Source organism: Bombus vancouverensis, chromosome 8 (genome assembly GCF_051014615.1).
Source record: "Bombus vancouverensis nearcticus chromosome 8, iyBomVanc1_principal, whole genome shotgun sequence".
NCBI lineage: Eukaryota > Metazoa > Arthropoda > Insecta > Hymenoptera > Apidae > Bombus > Bombus vancouverensis.
The window spans coordinates 15,419,623-15,437,387 of NC_134918.1; the positions used below are offsets into that span (position 1 = coordinate 15,419,623).

A 17,765-nucleotide genomic window follows, 5' to 3' on the forward strand; every position below is an offset into this window, starting at 1 on the left:
TTTCTCAAATAGAATTACGTGTTTACTGTGTTATTATCTCGACCATTATTGACCCTTATCACTGCTCTTCGAATAACTTTGATTCTATTTTCCCAAATAACCGCTGGATCTATGTATTTCTATTGCCAAAAATAATAATTATTTTTAAAATTTGTATGAAAAATTCATTGATAAAAAGATGATGTTATTTAGATGAGAAACGATGATCACTAGGTCTTCAAGAAATTTTTCGAAAAATTCAATGATGCAGAAATATTCGTTTTTAAGTGGTCAGCTCACAAATAACCATTACGAGCAATCAATATTTTTTTCGTTACCAATAATCATGATCGATGACAGAATTTTGTTTCGTTACCGATAATTAATGAGAGATAATTAATGAGAGATAATTAATGAGAGAATTTTTTCGGTTACTTTCGACCGTCGTCCATGTTTATCGACATTATCGATAATCAGTTCCTAGAGAGAAGAATAACTTTATACTTATAAGAAATAACTTTTAATTAATAAGAAATAGCTTTCTTAATAATAAAAATAAGGTTAATATCTTAGTGTCAAACCATTCCTTAATTAGTTACCTGAACATAACAATTACAGGCATTTTGAAGGAAAATTACATAGGAAAAGGTACACAAAACGATGGTCTTGAAAAAAGTGTTGCACATTTAGATCCCTTCTTTTTTATTACAAGTTCAGACCACTTAACACAGAAAAAATATTAAAATAAAATAAACATATCTATATAAGGTGTATGTGACAATATAGTTTTTTCTATATATGTGTATCTCTTGCGCATCGCGCACCACTTTACGTGAATCTACGTTCAATCTAGTTTATTAAAAACTTATAATTACGTTAGTTACAGTTTATTTTATCTAAATATTTCTTTTAATTATTACGCTATAAAAAATATTTTGTACGCAATATGAAAATAGCTAACATGGTATAAATAATATTTTTGACTCAATTATTTTTTTCGTAATTTTTTCTCTTATAAATATTATACATATTTTCACTTGTACATATTATAGTTATCATATAAAGTTATGAAATTTAATAATATGTACATAAAAATGAAAACTATAAGCTCCTCTAATTGCATCTAATACAAGACACCTTCATTATAAATTTTTCTCGAAATTACAATCATGATCGTATACTTAAGCGCTTTTGTTTACTCTCTACTTATCTCTTTTTTCAAATGTGTAGCAGCCTAGTGATAGCTTCTGTTGTTCATCACGGAACAGCGTATTGGTCGCCAAACGCACATGTGCGTTAGGAATTTTGTGTTAGCGCCATGCGGCTAATAAGAGAACTAATATACATCAAAATGATGACATATCCCACAACTTCCACCAAAAATTGAACGAGTGTTATTGTCAGACTTGTGTATTATTGTTATTATGTATATGACCGTGGACGCAGCTGTAATTTTACATATTTGTTTTTACGTTATTCTTTACTATTAGGACAAAATCCATGAATTAAAGCATTTGATTAGAATAAGGATCGAGTTTTGTTGTTTATAAAAATGTTAGCAATGTTAACCGCCGATTGGTTTCCTTTGGGTCGAGACATCTATTTTAGGTAATATAACAGTATAAAGTTATGGTATCGAAATGGTACTGTGTAAACAAGAAACAGAGGAAGAAAGAAAACAACTCCATTATTCATGAAAATTATTTATTTTTTAGAAAATTTGAATTGTATCCGTTATCTTTCCAAGACGAAGTATCAAGTAATAATGTGTTAGTGGCAGCTCCTTATGGAGGTTCTATCGCAGTCACCAGAAATTCTAAGAAATTGGTGAAAGTTCAAGGAGCGAATAAGCCTACGATATATTTATACACATCTTCTGGAAAACTAACAGCCAAGTTGCAAGTAAAAGTTTCAAAAGCTATTTTCTATTTTAAATTTATCTTTTTTACTATATCATGATTATGATTGTCATTTCTTTTAGTGGAGTGGTGGGCAACTAATTCTTTTGGGCTGGTCTCAACAAGAAGAATTACTATGCGTAGAAGACGATGGCATGGTTCATATATATGATATGTTTGGAACATATCAACATGCTTTTAGTATGGGAAACGTATGATATTTATACCTAGATTTATACTTATAATTTGTAGCTAATTAAAATATGTGGAGATCGTTTCTCTAAAATATTCTGATTGTGTTGATATTTTTTTGTGACAGGAAGTAAAAGATACTAAGGTTGTAGAAGCAAAATTTTTTGTCAGTTACAGTGGAACTGGTATTGCAGTTCTGACATCTACTAATCGTATATTTCTAGTGAATAATATAGTTGAACCAAAAGTTAGACAAATATCTGAAATTCCTAGTAAGTAGATAAAACATATTTTCTTACACTACTGATTAATCCAATAAACTGGTCTGTAATATTAATGTTTCTTTACCCTTCAGGATATGGCGGGCAAATTGAATGCTGGTGTTTAGTTCATTGCGATAGAGAAACACGTGTGATATTATCGAACAGAGATGGGATATTTGTGATACATCAGTCTCATCAAACTGCAACTCATATACCATTTGTATAATATAAAAACTTTGAATGTTGAGAGACAAAGAGAAATGCGTTTTTAATGTTTCAAACAATTTTATATTTCTAGGACAACCTTTTTACCAGACACAATAAAGTGTTCACTATAGTCGCCATGGCAGTGTCTGGAAACAATCGTCATATCGCTCTTTATACGGATACTGGGCATTTGTACATGGGTACTATAGATTTCAATGAAAAATATTGTGAACATTATACAAATATGAAAGAGCCTTTAGAAAACATAGCATGGTTAATATGTTTACATTATTTTTTATATAATATCATGATAAAACGACTCAATGATATTTATACAAGAATTTACAGGTGTGGAACAGAAGCTGTAATATGTAGTTGGAATAGTACCGTAATGGTAATCGGACGAACAGCCGAAACCATAATATATACGTACGATGGACCGGTACATCTTATTACAGAGATTGATGGTGTACGTGTATTATCTGGTTCTTCTCATGAAATGATACAAAAAGTACCGAATGTCGTTCAAAAAATATTTCGAATTAATTCAACCGATCCTGCGTCTTATTTATTGGAAGCTTCTAAACAGTTTCAAAAAAGGAGTCACAAAGCTGATAGTTACATGGATTTAGTCAAAGATAAATTAGATCCTGCAATAAAAGCTTGCATCGATGGAGCTGGCCATGAATTTGATTTTGAAACACAAAAGCTTTTAATGAGGGTAAAATCTTTAACTGTTATTTGTTATTGTTCTTCTTCTTGTTCTCCTTCTTTCTATTCTTACTTCTACGATATAAATATGTACATATTTATGAATGTATATTCCTTGTATCAATACTTCTAGGCTGCTAAATTCGGGAAAGGATTTAGTAAAACAATTAATCCTGAGTATTACGTCAACATGTGTCGAACTTTAAGAGTTTTAAATGCAGTAAGGCACCCCGCAATTGGAATTCCACTAACATATACACAGTATCCTTTCATTTAATATCTTTCTTTTAATTTTATCGCCTTCAATGATGTAATACAATGCCTTAATGATGACAGATTCACTATTCTCACGAGTCAAGTGTTATTGGATAGACTCGTTGCAAGAAGGCATTACTATCTAAGTATACAAATTGCACGGCATCTTCAGTTACCAGAGATCGATGGAGAAAGTCGAATATTAGCTCATTGGGCTTGCTATAAAGTAACATTTGTTGTTTAGTTTCACTTGCTCGATCGTCTACGATATCTATACGAATAAATTTTCTTGTAATAGGTAAAACAAACGCAATTAGATAAGGAACAAATAGCAGAAGAAATAGCTGATAAATTAGGCTACGCGCCTGGTGTTTCTTATAGCGAAATTGCAAGAAGAGCAGCCGACTGCGGCCGAAAACAACTAGCAATTAAAGTAGATCGTTATTATTAAACAACTAATTGTTAAGCAGTTCTTTGTTTCGTCTAATATATTATCATATGTTACACTCTTATATATTGTTTCTAGCTGATTGATTACGAACCACGTGCACATCAACAAGTGCCACTTTTATTAACGCTTGGTGAAGAAAGAGCCGCTTTACGTAAAGCCGTTGAAAGTGGAAATACAGATTTGGTTTATACCGTAATACTTCATCTCAGGGAGAACATGCCACTCGGTGATTTTCAGGTAACATTTTATTATCAATCGATCCAGTAGAGGTAGAAATTCGATTCTTAATATATTTCTCATTGGGCTCATTCCCTACAGATGTCCATAATGCACTGTCCTTTAGCTATGGCTTTATACATCAAATACTGTCAAAATCATAATCGAGAAACACTTCGCGATATTTATAATCAATATGATGATTTTCATTCTCAAGCGATATGGTTCATTACCGAGAGTTATCAGCGAAAGGTTTACAAAAATCAATATAATTATAATATTATATACTCGATCGTCTAGAAGCATCCACATATTTCATTACTTCACATCAAAATTTATGATACATTTTAGAATACGATGTCAAGAGAAGCATTATTACAATCTGCACAGGAGAATTTCAAGTTAGCTCGTAACGATACTAATGCAGCTTTGACAGAAGAACAAATAAAATTATTGCGCTATCAAAGGTCCATGGAAGATGTATTAAAGAAACCGATTGTAGGGAAACCACTTCAGGATACTGTAAAAGTATTACTATTGCGCAATGAATACAAATTAGCTGATAAATTAAGATCAGAGTATAAAATATCGGATCGAAGGTACAGTCTATATTTTTTAAAGATATTTTCTTTTATATTACTATCGATGTATGAAGAGTAAAAAATTTCTTTATCTTCTTTAGATATTGGTGGTTACGAATACAATGTTTGGCCGAGCAGGGCGTATGGAACGAATTGGAAAAATTTTCCAAAAGTAAAAAATCCCCTATTGGTTATGAGGTAACCAATATCTCAAAGTATTAAATAGAATTTACTTATTCATATCGATATATAATTTTTATTTAAAAATACTTTGTTACTAAATATATATTTTCCCACTTATTCTAGCCTTTTATAGACCAATGTTTAAAATATAATGAAGAAAGGGAAGCGAAAAAATATTTACCTAAAGTAAGGGACGAATTAAAAGTAAAATACTTAGTTAAATTAAAGTAGGTAAACTCACGTAAATTATTTATTTCACGATCTCGAACAATATAATGAAATAATATATTCTTATAGAATGATGAACGAGGCCGTTCAAACGGCGATAGAACAAAAAGATGTTAATGCGTTAACTTACTTACTAGGTCAGTGCGAAACTACAGATAGGCAATTAATTGATAAAATTAATATGTATATAACAAGTCTTAAAAATTGATATCCTATTACATTTAATTTAGTCCTGAATCGTACAGTAAGTACTGTTATCTATATTCTATAAAAAAGTAACTATCCAAATAGATTTACGTCAATCCATAAATGTATGGTTTTAGACGATTCGAAATTAAGCCCTCTGTAGAACATGTTGTAACGATAGTCATTTGAAATTGTTTTCGTTCACATTAGTGATTCACGCTGAACGAATACATATGTACATTGTTTAGCCTCAAAAAATTAAATAACTATGTGTATGGATGAGTGCATGCGTCACGTAAGACTATATTTATTTTAACATGTAAATAATATTATACAAAAAATAAAAGTTAATACTTTTTATTCATTTTTTAAAATTTCACTAAAATAACAACACTTACCAATTTAATAATGAACTGTTAATCATTAGTTATCAATAATAAAAGAAAATAGAATTGAGTAATATTTATTCAATATTGTTTACATTAAAATGCGTTTTATTAATTGAATATATATAGACAAGATATACATTAATTACATTGTTTGGTAGATTGTATAAAAGTTCTGTGTTTATCAATGAGAATACTGACAATCGATTGTTCGATTTCTTCACCTTTATTTAATTGCTCGTTAGTAAGAGAAATAACATCATTATTCTCTTGACTGACAATCGTAACTTCTTGTTTTCGAGTATGCAACATGTTTCCTATAACTAACTAGAAAAAAAATTGCAATATGTGTAAAAAAATAAATTTATTCACTTTTTACTATACTACTTATTTCATTGTTATTACTCACGTTGTGTTTGTACTTATTTAGTGCATTTCTTGCTTTTGAAATTAGAAGACTTTCATCAGTTTCTAATTTAAAAGATATTACAAAAGCCTCTGGAACCCACAAACTTACGAGAGGAGCTAATATTTTTGGCACTAACTGTAGAGATATTGTTGGCGGTCCACTAGAAGAAATTTTGTGAAAGGACTGGAAATTTAAAAATCATTTATATACATGTGTATGCGTGCATGAATATAGAAAATTAATAGAAAATTTTAAACTTGTGTACCAATTCATTAGATGGGATATAGAAATCTGAAACTGCAGCTGCAAGATACAAAATTGCTTTATTTTTAAGACAAGCTAATGCTTGACAGGCAGATCGAAGAAGCCAAAGATATTCAGAAAGCGTAGTGAAAGTGAGTTGCAATAATTTATCTTGATTCAAAGTTTCTTTATATTTGTGTAATACTTTTATCACGTTTTCTCTATATTGTGGTAAGACTGAAAACAACCATATTATGAGCATTTATATGCATTGTTATACAATTTTTTTTGGCAATCTACAGGAAATATATATACCTGTGATCGTGCTTTCCCCACTTTGTTCATTGATCTCCAACATATCCAAAAATTTCTGACCCTTAAAATGTCTTGAAAAAGGTTCCAGAGAATTAACCCTGCAAATAGGTAAATTACATATAAATAAGTAATAAAGTATATAAGTGTATAATATGTTTTTAAGTATGTATTGGTATAAAATACCTATGCATAAAAATTACAGCATATCCATTTTCTAGGAAATATTCCGTAGATGCAGACCCCCTTGTCCCTGCGCTAAAATTGTCAACGAATCTTACCGTATTGTGTTCTAAAGGTATCGTTGTACCCCCGCTCTATAAAATTGATGCGTACTAATTTCAAATAACAATATCTATACAATATATAATGGTGGAAAAGCAAATACTCACTGTTACTAACACGACTTTATTATTTCTCTTCAATTGTCGTTCTACAAATGCTTTCAATAATATTTCATTCTGATTAAAGTCTTGAGGTGGTGGGTGTTTAGCATAAAAATCCTCCCAAGTTGTATCCATATTTTTATATATAAACTTTTTACACAACTGTTAAATATTTTCTATTATCTAAATCAAATGAATAAATTTCAAACTATATCTTTAAAAAATTTTAAAATTTACACACTGAATTGCATATATAAATCATAAAATAAATGATAAATATAGAATATGTTAATAAAAGAAATATTTATTATTATTGGAAACAATTATATTTTAATTAAGTATTATAGAATGCATTTATGAAACGTATTAAGCCTTACCTATACTAATTGGTACAAGCGTATCACGTTCTTCTTAGAACATAAGTAGTATTATGTGGAAACATTTTTTGCGCGCTCTTAAATAAGCCATGTCATTATCACGTGGAACACATGTATTGGCAAATACAAATTTATTTCAGATACGAGAAATTTGTTCCCCAAATTCGGAAACTTTGCAGCTTAAATAATACTTTATGTGTATATATATACATATACATGTGTGTGTATACATATATACATATATATGAATTCAAAGAATATAATTATTCAAGCGGTTCGACGAATTTAGTTATTATTAACGAAGAAAAGAATGATAGCTAGCTCGGTATCGACGTAGCGCTCTCTTGCGATACGTTCAGTAATTTAACACGAACATGTGTATAATCGATAAGAATGTTCTGTTACATTATCACAAGATATTTCAAACATATCTGTCATGACTATTCGCATGGCCGTACTATTCCTAACCATTGATTAAGTACCGTAACCTTATTCAGATTATTATTTGCATAATTTAATATATACTAAAAAATGTTATACTTTATAGTTATTTAAAATATATACTTCTTAACAAATACAACGATTATTAAGATTGTCATAGGAAATAATATATATATATATATAAATGTTTATTTCGTATTTAAATATTATTTACCACTTAAATTTTATGTATACAATGTATTTATAATTTGACAGTGTTGTTAATTATCACTTACAGTATAATAATAATAACTATCATAATTGAGAATCATCTACATACATATGTATATTACAAGTTAATTCAATTTCATTTAACTTTCTCTAACTAGCACTAATTTAGCAAAGAACATGCTTTTTAGTACTCTGGAGGTGAAGCATAGTACTTAGACCTATCTTGAACCGATATGAACTGAAAATAAAAATTAAGAAATTTAGTAATTATGCAAATTTTGGATTGTAATTAATCGCTTAAAATAACTATCAGGCAATATTTTATATGGTTGACTTGACACAATGGGATTTAAATATCATCTATTTTATTAGTTACATATCATTTTTATTATTTTCATTATTATTGATATAACATACCTTATATTCTTTGTTTTTATATTCGTTCCATGGCTCAGGATTTTTTCTAGTATTCCAAGTAACATCGGGGCTCCGAAAAGCCAGACGTAATAAATAACCCGATGAGAACAATGCTCCGAATCCGATACAAAAGAACAGCGGAGCTAACTAAAGAGAAATAAATAATTATATTTCCTTGCCATATGATTCTTCGGCCATGATCTTTTACGTACCATCGAATTCTTTTTAAAGGTTTGCCATGAAAGACCTTGCATTTTAGCCATCTTGCTGTAGTACTAAAATAGAGGCCAGGCACTACGCTAAAATAAACCGTACATAAAAATCGAACTCTTAACTCTTACTCGTTAACATACTACGTACTTACTGGAGTATGATACAGATCAATATAGAGAGTGCAATGTGCAAATTTCGAATTCTGAATGAAACTTTTATGAAAACGAACCTATAGCATTTTAAGCATCGATAATAAAGTCAATATAGATTAACACTGCAATACTTTTTAATGCATTACATATTACAATTAATAATTTTCAAAGAATTGTCAAATTATTAATCACATTGTATACTATAGTAATACTATAGTTTATTTTGCATAGAATTTTAGATTTTTGTTGAATACACAAAAATTAAAATGAAATTCTCTTATGTTATTCGCGGAGTTCATAGTATACATGTGTATATATATGTGTAAAACACATAAGCTATTGGTCAAAGCTTTAACGCATTCATGATATATTATACTACTGGTTCGTTTCATTTTCATCGAACTTGAATTGGTCGTCTATTTTATTTGTGGTTTCATGGCGGTATTTCAGAAATAAAAGTAAATTTTTGCAGTTTGAGGTCTGTGGACTGTATAAATATAAGTGTTGATCTCAGCCAACTGAGCCGCAGAGATATATGGAACTTTAATTAAATAATGTGCATATGAACTTTTGTTTGCGATGTGGTATTTCGATAAATGATTCATTCAAGTTTATTAGATTGTCTGCTACCATTAATGTCATTGCATTCGTCTAGCGTAAGAATGAATTTTTGTTCGTGACACGTCTAAAGAAGTCGGTAAGACGGCGATTTTTAGTTGTACACGATAAGCGGGATGGGTTTCTCTACGAGTTTACAAGGACAGTCATCACACGAGGCATTACTTGCCCGTCAAGATGCTGAAATTAAGCTTCTGGAAACGATGAGACGGTGTTTAACGATTAAAGTTAAATCAGACCGTGAATATGCTTCGACAATCTCCTCCCTGACTATGCAAGGGAAGAAGATTGAACGTAACGAGGATCTTGTTGGTAGTCTAATAGCGCAGGTACTCCCTCGAAATTCAAACTAAATTTACAGTTGAAGTCCATAATTTTTTTTTCAAGAATTTACAGTGGCTCCTTAGAAACATTTGCTTATTTGGTAATGTATTGTAGAGCTGGAGAGATATTATGGACTCTATCGATCAGACTGCAAAATTAATCAAGCAGCAGGCAGATTCGATCGAAGCTATAGTAGTTGAACACATTATGACATTATATTCTGAAAGAAGACGAGCTAGAAAAGTGTATCAGGAGGAGCAAACGTGGTTGAATAATCAATTTCAACAGGTAGAGAGCAAGCAACAAGAAAGTTCTATACTAAAAACAAATACCTATCGTTTTATTTATTGTATGTTTATTGCATAATCTAGTTGACTGAAGATGTTGCCAGGAAAAAGCTGGAATATCAGAAGAATTTAGAAATGTACAAATTGATGAGATCCCGTTTTGAAGAACATTATGTCAAGTGTAAGTATTTATACTGGCTATTAATCTAAATTTGTTTATTGTCGCTCATGTTATCTGTTCAGCCGGCAGAGTTGGCAGAAAATTGGATGAAGTAAGAGAAAAATATCAGAAAGCCTGTAGGAAACTTCATCTTACCCACAATGAATACGTATTGCTTTTGGGTGCTGTAACAGAGTGTGAACATGACCTCAGAACTTGTTACTTACCCAGTTTGCTTCACCGACAACAAGCGATTCATCAAGAGTTTATAACATCATGGTAAGAGCATCTTCTTGATTCTAGATTCTAAAAGAATTTATTATATATTTCTGTTTTATTCTATAAATTGTTAACACATTTTATGTGAAATTTTTATGCAAGCATATGCTGATAGAAAAGGTAAAAATTAATAATGATTATTCCATCAACGACATACATTATACCGCAAATATTAAAACCTTGTTTTTTGCATGATAGGAAAACCATACTTCAGGACATAGTGAAATATTCTGATTTTACGACAGATAAATTTCAAGAGATACATCGGCGAATGCAAAAAGCTGTTGATTCTGTAAAGCCTGTAGAAGAGTACAGGGATTTTATAGGGAAGCACAGGTATTCATTTCAGACTTATTTTTATCATTACAGTTTAATGTGAATAATATTAATAATTTGTTAATGTTCGATACAGAACACGACCAGCGTCACCGATAAGATTTATTTTCGATGAGAACCTTGTAGATGATACATCAGGAAAATTGTTGCCAAATAAATTAACAGTAGATAATTTGACTATAGATTGGTTAAGAAATAGGCTAACAGAATTGGAAACTTCTTTGAAAGCAACTCAACAGAGTCGACAAAACCCACCATATCCATCAGAGAACAATAGCGATTCTAAGTAAGAATATATTGTGTTCATAAATAATGTCTAAATGTTATTATATTACTAGTATTAAAATGGATTTATTTTACTCTTTTTCTATTTTTTTGTTGTACGTTAGAATATCAATTTTGGATTACTCCCGTGAAAGAGAAGAATTGCGATTACGTTGTCAAGAAAAGAGACTTCAGCGGCAAGTGGATGTTATTAGAGCTGCCTTAAATGAATTAGGTTGCGAAGAATTACCACTTGGATATGATCTTTCAATGGAAAGCTCTTTCGCTGATTCGCCTTCTATTAGTAAGGTAATAAGAACAATATCAATCAAGTCAAGTAGTAGATATTTCTATAAATATTATGGGTATTTCTTCCAAGAATGTTGAAAACTGTTCTACTGCAAAATAGTTTTTCAATACAAAACTATTTGTTTCTGGAGGATTAATAGATTTAGCTAGCATCACTGCCCTTGCAGAAAAATACAGTTGCAGATATTGGTCTGTTTACATTACGAAGAAATCAACGGTTCATGACAATATTTAGATCTCCCTTCAAATCGTTACCGATAATAAACGACACAAAAGATGGAACAATTAGATCGAGTAGCGAAGGTCCTACCTCAAAAGCAGATAATACTCTACCAGTTGTATGTTTTTTTCATATGTTATCCATTTGTTGTACGAATATAAACGTATTTCATGCGTAATCGCTTCTTTTTTATCTTTACAATGTTATACATATGTTTATACAGGAATATACATGTGTTATAAAACGTTTATAATTAAATTAGTAATATTTTGTGTGTGACTTTTAATATTAAGCATGTTTATCTTATTATGCAAATAAATTGCATTCGATTGTGATCCTAAACTAACATTTGCGATGCGTTTTAATGATAATAATTAAAATAGACAAGAGGAAGGATGATATCTCATATTCTAGATGTGTTCTGTTTTACTTTTTAGATGGAATATGTTATGTGTATGTTATAGACATTCCGTGGGATATCGCATTTAACAAGTCAAAAGGGAAATGGAAGTGGTGATCTTATGGAGGAAGAGTGGTTTCATGGTGTGTTACCAAGAGAAGAAGTTGTGAGATTACTCGTAACTGAAGGAGATTTCTTAGTACGCGAAACAACACGAAATGATGAATGCCAAATAGTTTTATCTGTTTGCTGGGATGGACATAAACATTTCATTGTACAAACTACTCCTGAAGTAAGCAATCTGTTGCGTTTTTAATTATGTAATATAATTCACTTCATATAATTCAAAGGGCACAGAAACAAATTGTATGTATATTTATTAATTTTAGGGGCATTACAGATTCGAAGGTCCTACATTTCCATCGATTCAAGAATTAATCAGGCACCAATGGTTATCCGGATTGCCAGTGACTAGTCGATCTGGAGCTATTCTCAAAACACCAATTTTACGTGAACGTTGGGAACTCAATAACGACGATGTAATTCTCCTAGAAAAGATAGGACGGGTATATGATTGAAATTTAAAGAAAAAAGAAGTTACTTTAGTTTTTTAAACGACTCGAAATCTTATAAGTAATTGATAGCTAACTTTAAGTTGAATTAATATGAATTTCGCCTAATTTAGAAAACTTGTCATTTCAAAAAGTTTATATACATAGAATAAAAATAGATGTTCAATTGTAAAAGATTGTATATTTTTAGGGTAACTTTGGAGATGTATATAAAGCGCAGTTGAAAACTTGTAAGACTGAAGTGGCTGTAAAAACTTGCAAAGTAACGTTACCGGATGAACAAAAACGTAAATTCTTACAAGAAGGACGAATATTGAAGCAATACGATCATCCCAATATAGTAAAGCTTATAGGAATTTGTGTCCAAAAACAACCTATTATGATTGTTATGGAATTAGTACCTGGTATATTCAATAAATTAATCTATTTTGGAATTAAATATTTAGAGTTAAATATTTTTCAAATTGTGGAGTACAATTGTTTGTTGATATCAAATTAATATGTATGATAGGTGGTTCCCTGTTAACTTATTTAAGAAAAAATGCTAATACTATTACGCAACAAGAACAACTTCGAATGTGTAAAGATGCAGCTGCAGGTATGCGCTATTTGGAATCTAAATATTGTATTCATAGGGACTTGGCTGCTCGAAACTGTCTCGTAGGTAAATGTGTGTGTATGTGAACATATTTTTAGTTATTATAAAAATTATTTACGCAAGACATATGAATTGTAAAAATACCAAGTATAATATATTTTATCTTTAGGATATGAATCTATAGTAAAAATATCAGATTTCGGAATGTCACGAGAAGAAGAAGAGTATATAGTATCAGATGGTATGAAACAAATTCCAATTAAATGGACTGCGCCAGAGGCATTAAATTTTGGTAGTTGAAAAGATATTGTGTGTTAGATGTATATTTAGGATTCTAATACTATTTTTCACTGTAATATTTTCTATAGGTAAATATACGTCGCTTTGTGATGTGTGGAGTTATGGAATCTTAATGTGGGAGATATTTTCTAAAGGTGGAAATCCTTATAGTGGAATGTCTAATTCTCAAGCTCGTGAAAAGATAGATGCAGGTAATGTTTGCGTCATAGTCCTTATTACACTTTCATTATTATGATTATTACTATTGAGTATTAACTATACTCATAAACATATACATAAAGTATTTTACATGTAGAACTTAAATAAAAATTTCTCTTTCCGTTCTTAGGTTATCGAATGCCAGCACCAGAAAATACACCCGATGAAATATATCGTTTAATGTTACGATGTTGGGAATATGAACCGGAGAAGCGTCCTCATTTCGATCAAATATATACTGTTGTTGAGACGCTTTCTCAAGCGTATTTATAAATAATTTTATGTCGGTGCTAAGCTGTGTTATGAATAATATTTTTCTCATATTGTTTATTGTAGCTCTCGATTTTCTTATACAAGTCTTATAATATCTCCGATTATGAGCTTTAAAAAATGATGCTCATTAAGACGTATACATATGATATATCTTTGATTTGCTATGAAAATCTCAAGCAACGCAATGATTTATGTTTTCAGAAAATTTAAAAGAAAAGGCCTTGAACTCAATTGAATGACAATAAATTTTACAGGTAATAATATTCTCCTTATTATAAATACCTATAAAATGCTGAATATCTAAATTCCACTAAGAAAAAAGGAACTGTATTTTAGTAATTACCAATTTGCTTTATTATGATATTCGTTTGTACACATCACTATTTCTCATTATTTGTCTTAAAGTACATCATTCTTTCCATGCACTAGCATTCCAGAATAAATTGATTGTATTTGGATTTAAAATGTATAACATTTCACCGAAATTCAATCGAACATTGAATCAAACGACATTTGACATTTTCATAGTGAACCATTGATATTTTTACTTTTGCATTGTATTTATATATATTGTGAATAGGAAGTGTGAATATGTATCGTACTCTGATATAATAGTATATAAAATTGTATTGGGTATTTCTGTCAAAATGGAAGATTTAAAAACTCCGAGTATTTTCAGGATGACCCAATACCGATACATTTTCTATTGTTCATGTTCTTGATTTTTATATTAACAGTTCTGCCATAAAATTCCTTATATTATTTATCCGTCCAAATAATAATTCAATTTTAATAATCAGTATTGATCGGTGAAATAAAGAATGTTAGGTCTCAAATTCATTCAGAACAGATTTTCGCAATAAGCATACTAAACATATTTCATTAATTCGAAACTATAAATATAAAAGTTTTGTAACATTATTTATACATGTAACGAAGTTCCAAATTTTTAAAAAATTTGATTTTTATAATACATAACTTATTAATATATAAGGAACTTACAATTTTTTTTATTTTTATCAAAAGTCACAGAATTTATTAGTTATTGCTGTTCAATACACGGTGTACGCTTAACTATTGAGACGTGTTAGATAATATCATGTTTAATATTAAAATTATGCCTATAGATATCTTATACATGTATGTATTGTGCGAAATGCGTAAGTTATCCTCTGTAAAGTCATAACTAGTGGAGAATTTATAAATGTTCAAAACAGTTAAACTCTGTTGTATTATATCATTGTTTATATGCTTTATTATATGTTATTCCGAGTTGCGATTTAAAAAGGAAAACGAATGTGTTGTTATTCTACAATACTCAATATTATTTTAAAAATTAATAAAACTTGTATGGAAGCCTTTTATAAAGTTTGAATTTTTATTGTTAAGGTGTTTAAATACTTGTTATTGTTACCATTTAAGTATTTTTATTTCTATCTATATTCTTATTAAAATCATCTGTACGAAATTACAATTTTTTACAAGTATAATTTAATAAGTTCATCACTTACAGCTGAAGGTGTTAATATACCTAAATCAGTAAATAAGAGGCTGATATAATGTGGAGGTGTATAATCAACTAATGGATGTTCTTTCCGTAAGTCCTTTTTTAACGTGCTTGCTGTATACTGTACAGAAAAAGACAATAAAAAACAAATCCTTAAATATGTACTATATCTTAATTAGAAACAACTGGGAAAATTTTAGCACACTACCTTAAATTCATTTGGAAGATCGACTTGATTTAATGGATATATTCTTGAAAATTTGAAACTCTCCGTTAATACATAAAATGGTTTTTTTACTTCTTTAGCACACATTGCCATTGTATATGTGCCAACCTACAAATGCAAAGTATTACATGAAAATGAGAATTCACAATGTTAATAATCAACTAAGGAAACTCTAATACACCTTATTAATGACACCTCCACTTTCTGCGACCCCTTCTGCTCCTACCATAACCATATCAACTTGTTCCATAACATATCCCATTGCAGAATCTAATATTAATGTGCAAGATACACCTAAATCTGTCAAATTTTGACACATTTCCTGCCTGCCCATTGGTAAACATGAAAAGAAAACAAACATATTATACATAAACAAGCATTTTAAGTTATTATAAGAATACATACCCACTATTATCTGGAGAAGAACATGTTACATATACTTCAAATATTTTATTACTTTCAACAGCTCCCTTCATTGCTTGCAATACAACTCTAGACTTTGAATGAGTAAGTATTTTCTAAAACAAAATGTAATATTATAATTGGGAATCAAGAGGGATCTTAAAAAAAAGAAATTATAAAACAAATAAAATTACAGAACCATCCTTAATAAAGTGTGCTGCAACTTTTGCTACTTTTCCTCTGGCAGCTACTAATTTCTCATAAAACATCTTCCCTCTATGAAGCATGATACCCTTGCATTCTGCAAATGACTAATATCAAATAATATAGAACAACGATCAATATGACTGCAGATTTTAAATGTACTTGTAAAATAAGATAACAAAAAACAAAGGGAAAAGGACTGACATGAAACAAGGAATCCTAACAAATTGTACAATAATATCCTTACAGGAGTATCTAATGTAGCCAAAGTTATAAAACGAAGGAATAATTCACTGCCAGATGCAATAGCAGTTACAGGATTTTCAGTGGATCTCATCGCATCTATTGCATTTTGCAGACAATACCTGAGTTCTTGAACTGTTTCAGCTGTAAAAAAAGATAAATGTATAATACAGATATGTTTTCTTTAAAAGTATATTAATATATTCTTACATTTTGAATATTGCAAAACTTTTAGTAATGTGCGTATAGCAGCCATCCCAGCAGAAACATCTTTTTCATTTTTGATGATGCCATTGAAGTATTGACAGATTTCTAAGAAAAGAAATCGTACGTATAATTATTTTGTTAATTTATTATATTGAAATAAGTTACCTTCCTTTTCCATAATGTTTGCTCAAATATTACAGATACTTTTTATTTCCGATCAAAATAACATATCACTTGCTCGGTTTAGGTTAATGTTAATGTTCATATGCTTAAATATATGATTAATAATGCGTTACATATTCACACCACAAATTTTTTACATTAAATGAATTGTAATATTATTAAAATTGTAAAGGTAAGTAAAAACAAATAAAACTCCAGATAAGTGCGAACAAGAAAATCCTATAAGAATCTGGTGTACATGTATGTATATGTATTTGGTTCATTGAACTATGTCACACTTATATAAATTTGATAATTGAGTATATTTTTTTTCATATACAACGATATTATTAAATGACGAATATTTAAGTTTTTCATTGGGTTACAAATATAAAACAAACAGATGCCAAATATTAAATAAATATGTAGTACTTGGTAATAAATATAGTAGTCGTACTTTGAATTGGAAAAATTTGTAAATAACACTGACAAAACGTGTCTGAGGTTAGAAGAATTTACACTTTCTAGTGTAGAGTTTAATTTTAAAAACAAATTTTTACATTTAAAAGTAGTATGTATTTGACTTCGTTGAGAACGCACGCTTACTTATTATATTTGTAAATATTATTAGGTATAAAGATAAAATGAGTTTAAACATGTTATAGATATTACAATTTAAAAGTTACAATCTAAAGTTTATTTTAAAGCATTAGATTGTATGAATGGAAATGTTAGAACAAAAGTTAAAGAATGCTAAAAATGATAAATTATGCTTGTATA

The 17,765-nt window shown here is 29.6% G+C and overlaps 5 protein-coding genes across 16 annotated transcripts; 2 read left to right on the forward strand and 3 right to left on the reverse strand.

Annotated features, from left to right (window-relative positions):
* Window positions 1–1,192: 1,192 nt before the first annotated feature.
* On the forward strand, window positions 1,193–5,710 carry Vps16A (vacuolar protein sorting 16). Of its 5 annotated transcripts, XM_033333885.2 has the most exons (17): window positions 1,193–1,587; window positions 1,695–1,881; window positions 1,961–2,089; window positions 2,197–2,341; window positions 2,425–2,552; window positions 2,631–2,812; window positions 2,888–3,260; window positions 3,384–3,511; window positions 3,587–3,731; window positions 3,804–3,938; window positions 4,032–4,193; window positions 4,275–4,424; window positions 4,524–4,771; window positions 4,855–4,951; window positions 5,060–5,163; window positions 5,234–5,408; window positions 5,488–5,710. In XM_033333885.2, exons 1-16 carry the CDS (start codon window positions 1,532–1,534, stop codon window positions 5,370–5,372), a joined length of 2,508 nt encoding a protein of 835 aa, XP_033189776.1. In that variant the 5' UTR covers window positions 1,193–1,531; the 3' UTR covers window positions 5,373–5,408; window positions 5,488–5,710. The 5 variants fall into 5 exon arrangements, with proteins under 5 accessions (XP_033189776.1, XP_033189768.1, XP_033189785.1 ...); XM_033333877.2 differs by having other exon boundaries at window positions 5,234–5,710; XM_033333894.2 differs by lacking the exon at window positions 1,193–1,587 and having other exon boundaries at window positions 1,738–1,877; window positions 5,234–5,710.
* An 87-nt stretch (window positions 5,711–5,797) lies between these two features.
* On the reverse strand, window positions 5,798–7,747 carry Ppcs (phosphopantothenoylcysteine synthetase). Of its 2 annotated transcripts, none has more exons than XM_033334106.2 (7): window positions 7,464–7,747; window positions 7,093–7,269; window positions 6,887–7,017; window positions 6,704–6,801; window positions 6,411–6,625; window positions 6,146–6,328; window positions 5,798–6,063 (listed from the first exon to the last, which is right to left on the reverse strand). In XM_033334106.2, exons 2-7 carry the CDS (start codon window positions 7,219–7,221, stop codon window positions 5,878–5,880), a joined length of 942 nt encoding a protein of 313 aa, XP_033189997.2. In that variant the 5' UTR covers window positions 7,222–7,269; window positions 7,464–7,747; the 3' UTR covers window positions 5,798–5,877. The 2 variants fall into 2 exon arrangements, with proteins under 2 accessions (XP_033189997.2, XP_033190006.1); XM_033334115.2 differs by having other exon boundaries at window positions 5,918–6,059; window positions 7,464–7,746.
* Window positions 7,748–8,091: 344 nt separating this feature from the next.
* Window positions 8,092–8,990, reverse strand: ND-MLRQ (NADH dehydrogenase (ubiquinone) MLRQ subunit). Of its 2 annotated transcripts, XM_033334162.2 has the most exons (4): window positions 8,896–8,990; window positions 8,744–8,830; window positions 8,532–8,678; window positions 8,092–8,352 (listed from the first exon to the last, which is right to left on the reverse strand). In XM_033334162.2, the coding sequence occupies exons 2-4, from the start codon at window positions 8,792–8,794 to the stop codon at window positions 8,299–8,301; spliced, it is 252 nt and encodes an 83-aa protein (XP_033190053.1). In that variant the 5' UTR covers window positions 8,795–8,830; window positions 8,896–8,990; the 3' UTR covers window positions 8,092–8,298. The 2 variants fall into 2 exon arrangements, with proteins under 2 accessions (XP_033190053.1, XP_033190067.1); XM_033334176.2 differs by lacking the exon at window positions 8,896–8,990 and having other exon boundaries at window positions 8,744–8,885.
* Window positions 8,991–9,325: 335 nt separating this feature from the next.
* FER (tyrosine-protein kinase Fer) lies at window positions 9,326–15,422 on the forward strand. 5 transcript variants are annotated; one of them, XM_033333825.2, is made up of 15 exons: window positions 9,326–9,843; window positions 9,953–10,126; window positions 10,210–10,306; window positions 10,369–10,564; window positions 10,763–10,900; window positions 10,977–11,186; window positions 11,290–11,473; window positions 11,641–11,811; window positions 12,158–12,385; window positions 12,483–12,659; window positions 12,856–13,069; window positions 13,177–13,329; window positions 13,433–13,555; window positions 13,632–13,754; window positions 13,892–15,422. In XM_033333825.2, the coding sequence occupies exons 1-15, from the start codon at window positions 9,631–9,633 to the stop codon at window positions 14,032–14,034; spliced, it is 2,544 nt and encodes an 847-aa protein (XP_033189716.1). In that variant the 5' UTR covers window positions 9,326–9,630; the 3' UTR covers window positions 14,035–15,422. The 5 variants fall into 5 exon arrangements, with proteins under 5 accessions (XP_033189716.1, XP_033189734.1, XP_033189726.1 ...); XM_033333843.2 differs by having other exon boundaries at window positions 13,177–13,263; XM_033333835.2 differs by having other exon boundaries at window positions 12,483–12,632.
* Window positions 15,423–15,435: 13 nt separating this feature from the next.
* Window positions 15,436–17,461, reverse strand: eIF2Balpha (eukaryotic translation initiation factor 2B subunit alpha). Of its 2 annotated transcripts, none has more exons than XM_076620621.1 (8): window positions 17,443–17,461; window positions 16,827–16,928; window positions 16,621–16,760; window positions 16,364–16,480; window positions 16,173–16,285; window positions 15,949–16,093; window positions 15,750–15,875; window positions 15,436–15,662 (listed from the first exon to the last, which is right to left on the reverse strand). In XM_076620621.1, exons 2-8 carry the CDS (start codon window positions 16,870–16,872, stop codon window positions 15,513–15,515), a joined length of 837 nt encoding a protein of 278 aa, XP_076476736.1. In that variant the 5' UTR covers window positions 16,873–16,928; window positions 17,443–17,461; the 3' UTR covers window positions 15,436–15,512. The 2 variants fall into 2 exon arrangements, with proteins under 2 accessions (XP_076476736.1, XP_033190015.1); XM_033334124.2 differs by lacking the exon at window positions 17,443–17,461 and adding an exon at window positions 16,989–17,289.
* Between the last annotated feature and the right edge of the window lie 304 nt (window positions 17,462–17,765).

Coding starts and splice junctions, on each gene's coding strand:
- Vps16A (XM_033333877.2), top strand. CDS start 1,532: ATGTTAGCAATGTTAACCGCCGATTGGTTTCCTTTGGGTCGAGACATC. Junction 2,090..2,196: donor ATGCTTTTAGTATGGGAAAC/GTATGATATTTA, acceptor TTTTTGTGACAG/GAAGTAAAAGATACTAAGGT. Junction 2,813..2,887: donor CCTTTAGAAAACATAGCATG/GTTAATATGTTT, acceptor AAGAATTTACAG/GTGTGGAACAGAAGCTGTAA.
- Ppcs (XM_033334106.2), bottom strand. CDS start 7,221: ATGGATACAACTTGGGAGGATTTTTATGCTAAACACCCACCACCTCAA. Junction 7,018..7,092: donor ATAAAGTCGTGTTAGTAACA/GTGAGTATTTGC, acceptor TCAATTTTATAG/AGCGGGGGTACAACGATACC. Junction 6,064..6,145: donor TAAATAAGTACAAACACAAC/GTGAGTAATAAC, acceptor TTTTTTTTCTAG/TTAGTTATAGGAAACATGTT.
- ND-MLRQ (XM_033334162.2), bottom strand. CDS start 8,794: ATGGCTAAAATGCAAGGTCTTTCATGGCAAACCTTTAAAAAGAATTCG. Junction 8,679..8,743: donor CCTTTAAAAAGAATTCGATG/GTACGTAAAAGA, acceptor ATTTCTCTTTAG/TTAGCTCCGCTGTTCTTTTG. Junction 8,353..8,531: donor ATAAAAACAAAGAATATAAG/GTATGTTATATC, acceptor TTTTATTTTCAG/TTCATATCGGTTCAAGATAG.
- FER (XM_033333825.2), top strand. CDS start 9,631: ATGGGTTTCTCTACGAGTTTACAAGGACAGTCATCACACGAGGCATTA. Junction 13,070..13,176: donor TGTTATGGAATTAGTACCTG/GTATATTCAATA, acceptor TATGTATGATAG/GTGGTTCCCTGTTAACTTAT. Junction 13,755..13,891: donor TCGTGAAAAGATAGATGCAG/GTAATGTTTGCG, acceptor TTCCGTTCTTAG/GTTATCGAATGCCAGCACCA.
- eIF2Balpha (XM_033334124.2), bottom strand. Junction 16,094..16,172: donor TCTTCTCCAGATAATAGTGG/GTATGTATTCTT, acceptor ACCAATGGGCAG/GCAGGAAATGTGTCAAAATT. Junction 15,876..15,948: donor GTGGAGGTGTCATTAATAAG/GTGTATTAGAGT, acceptor TTGCATTTGTAG/GTTGGCACATATACAATGGC.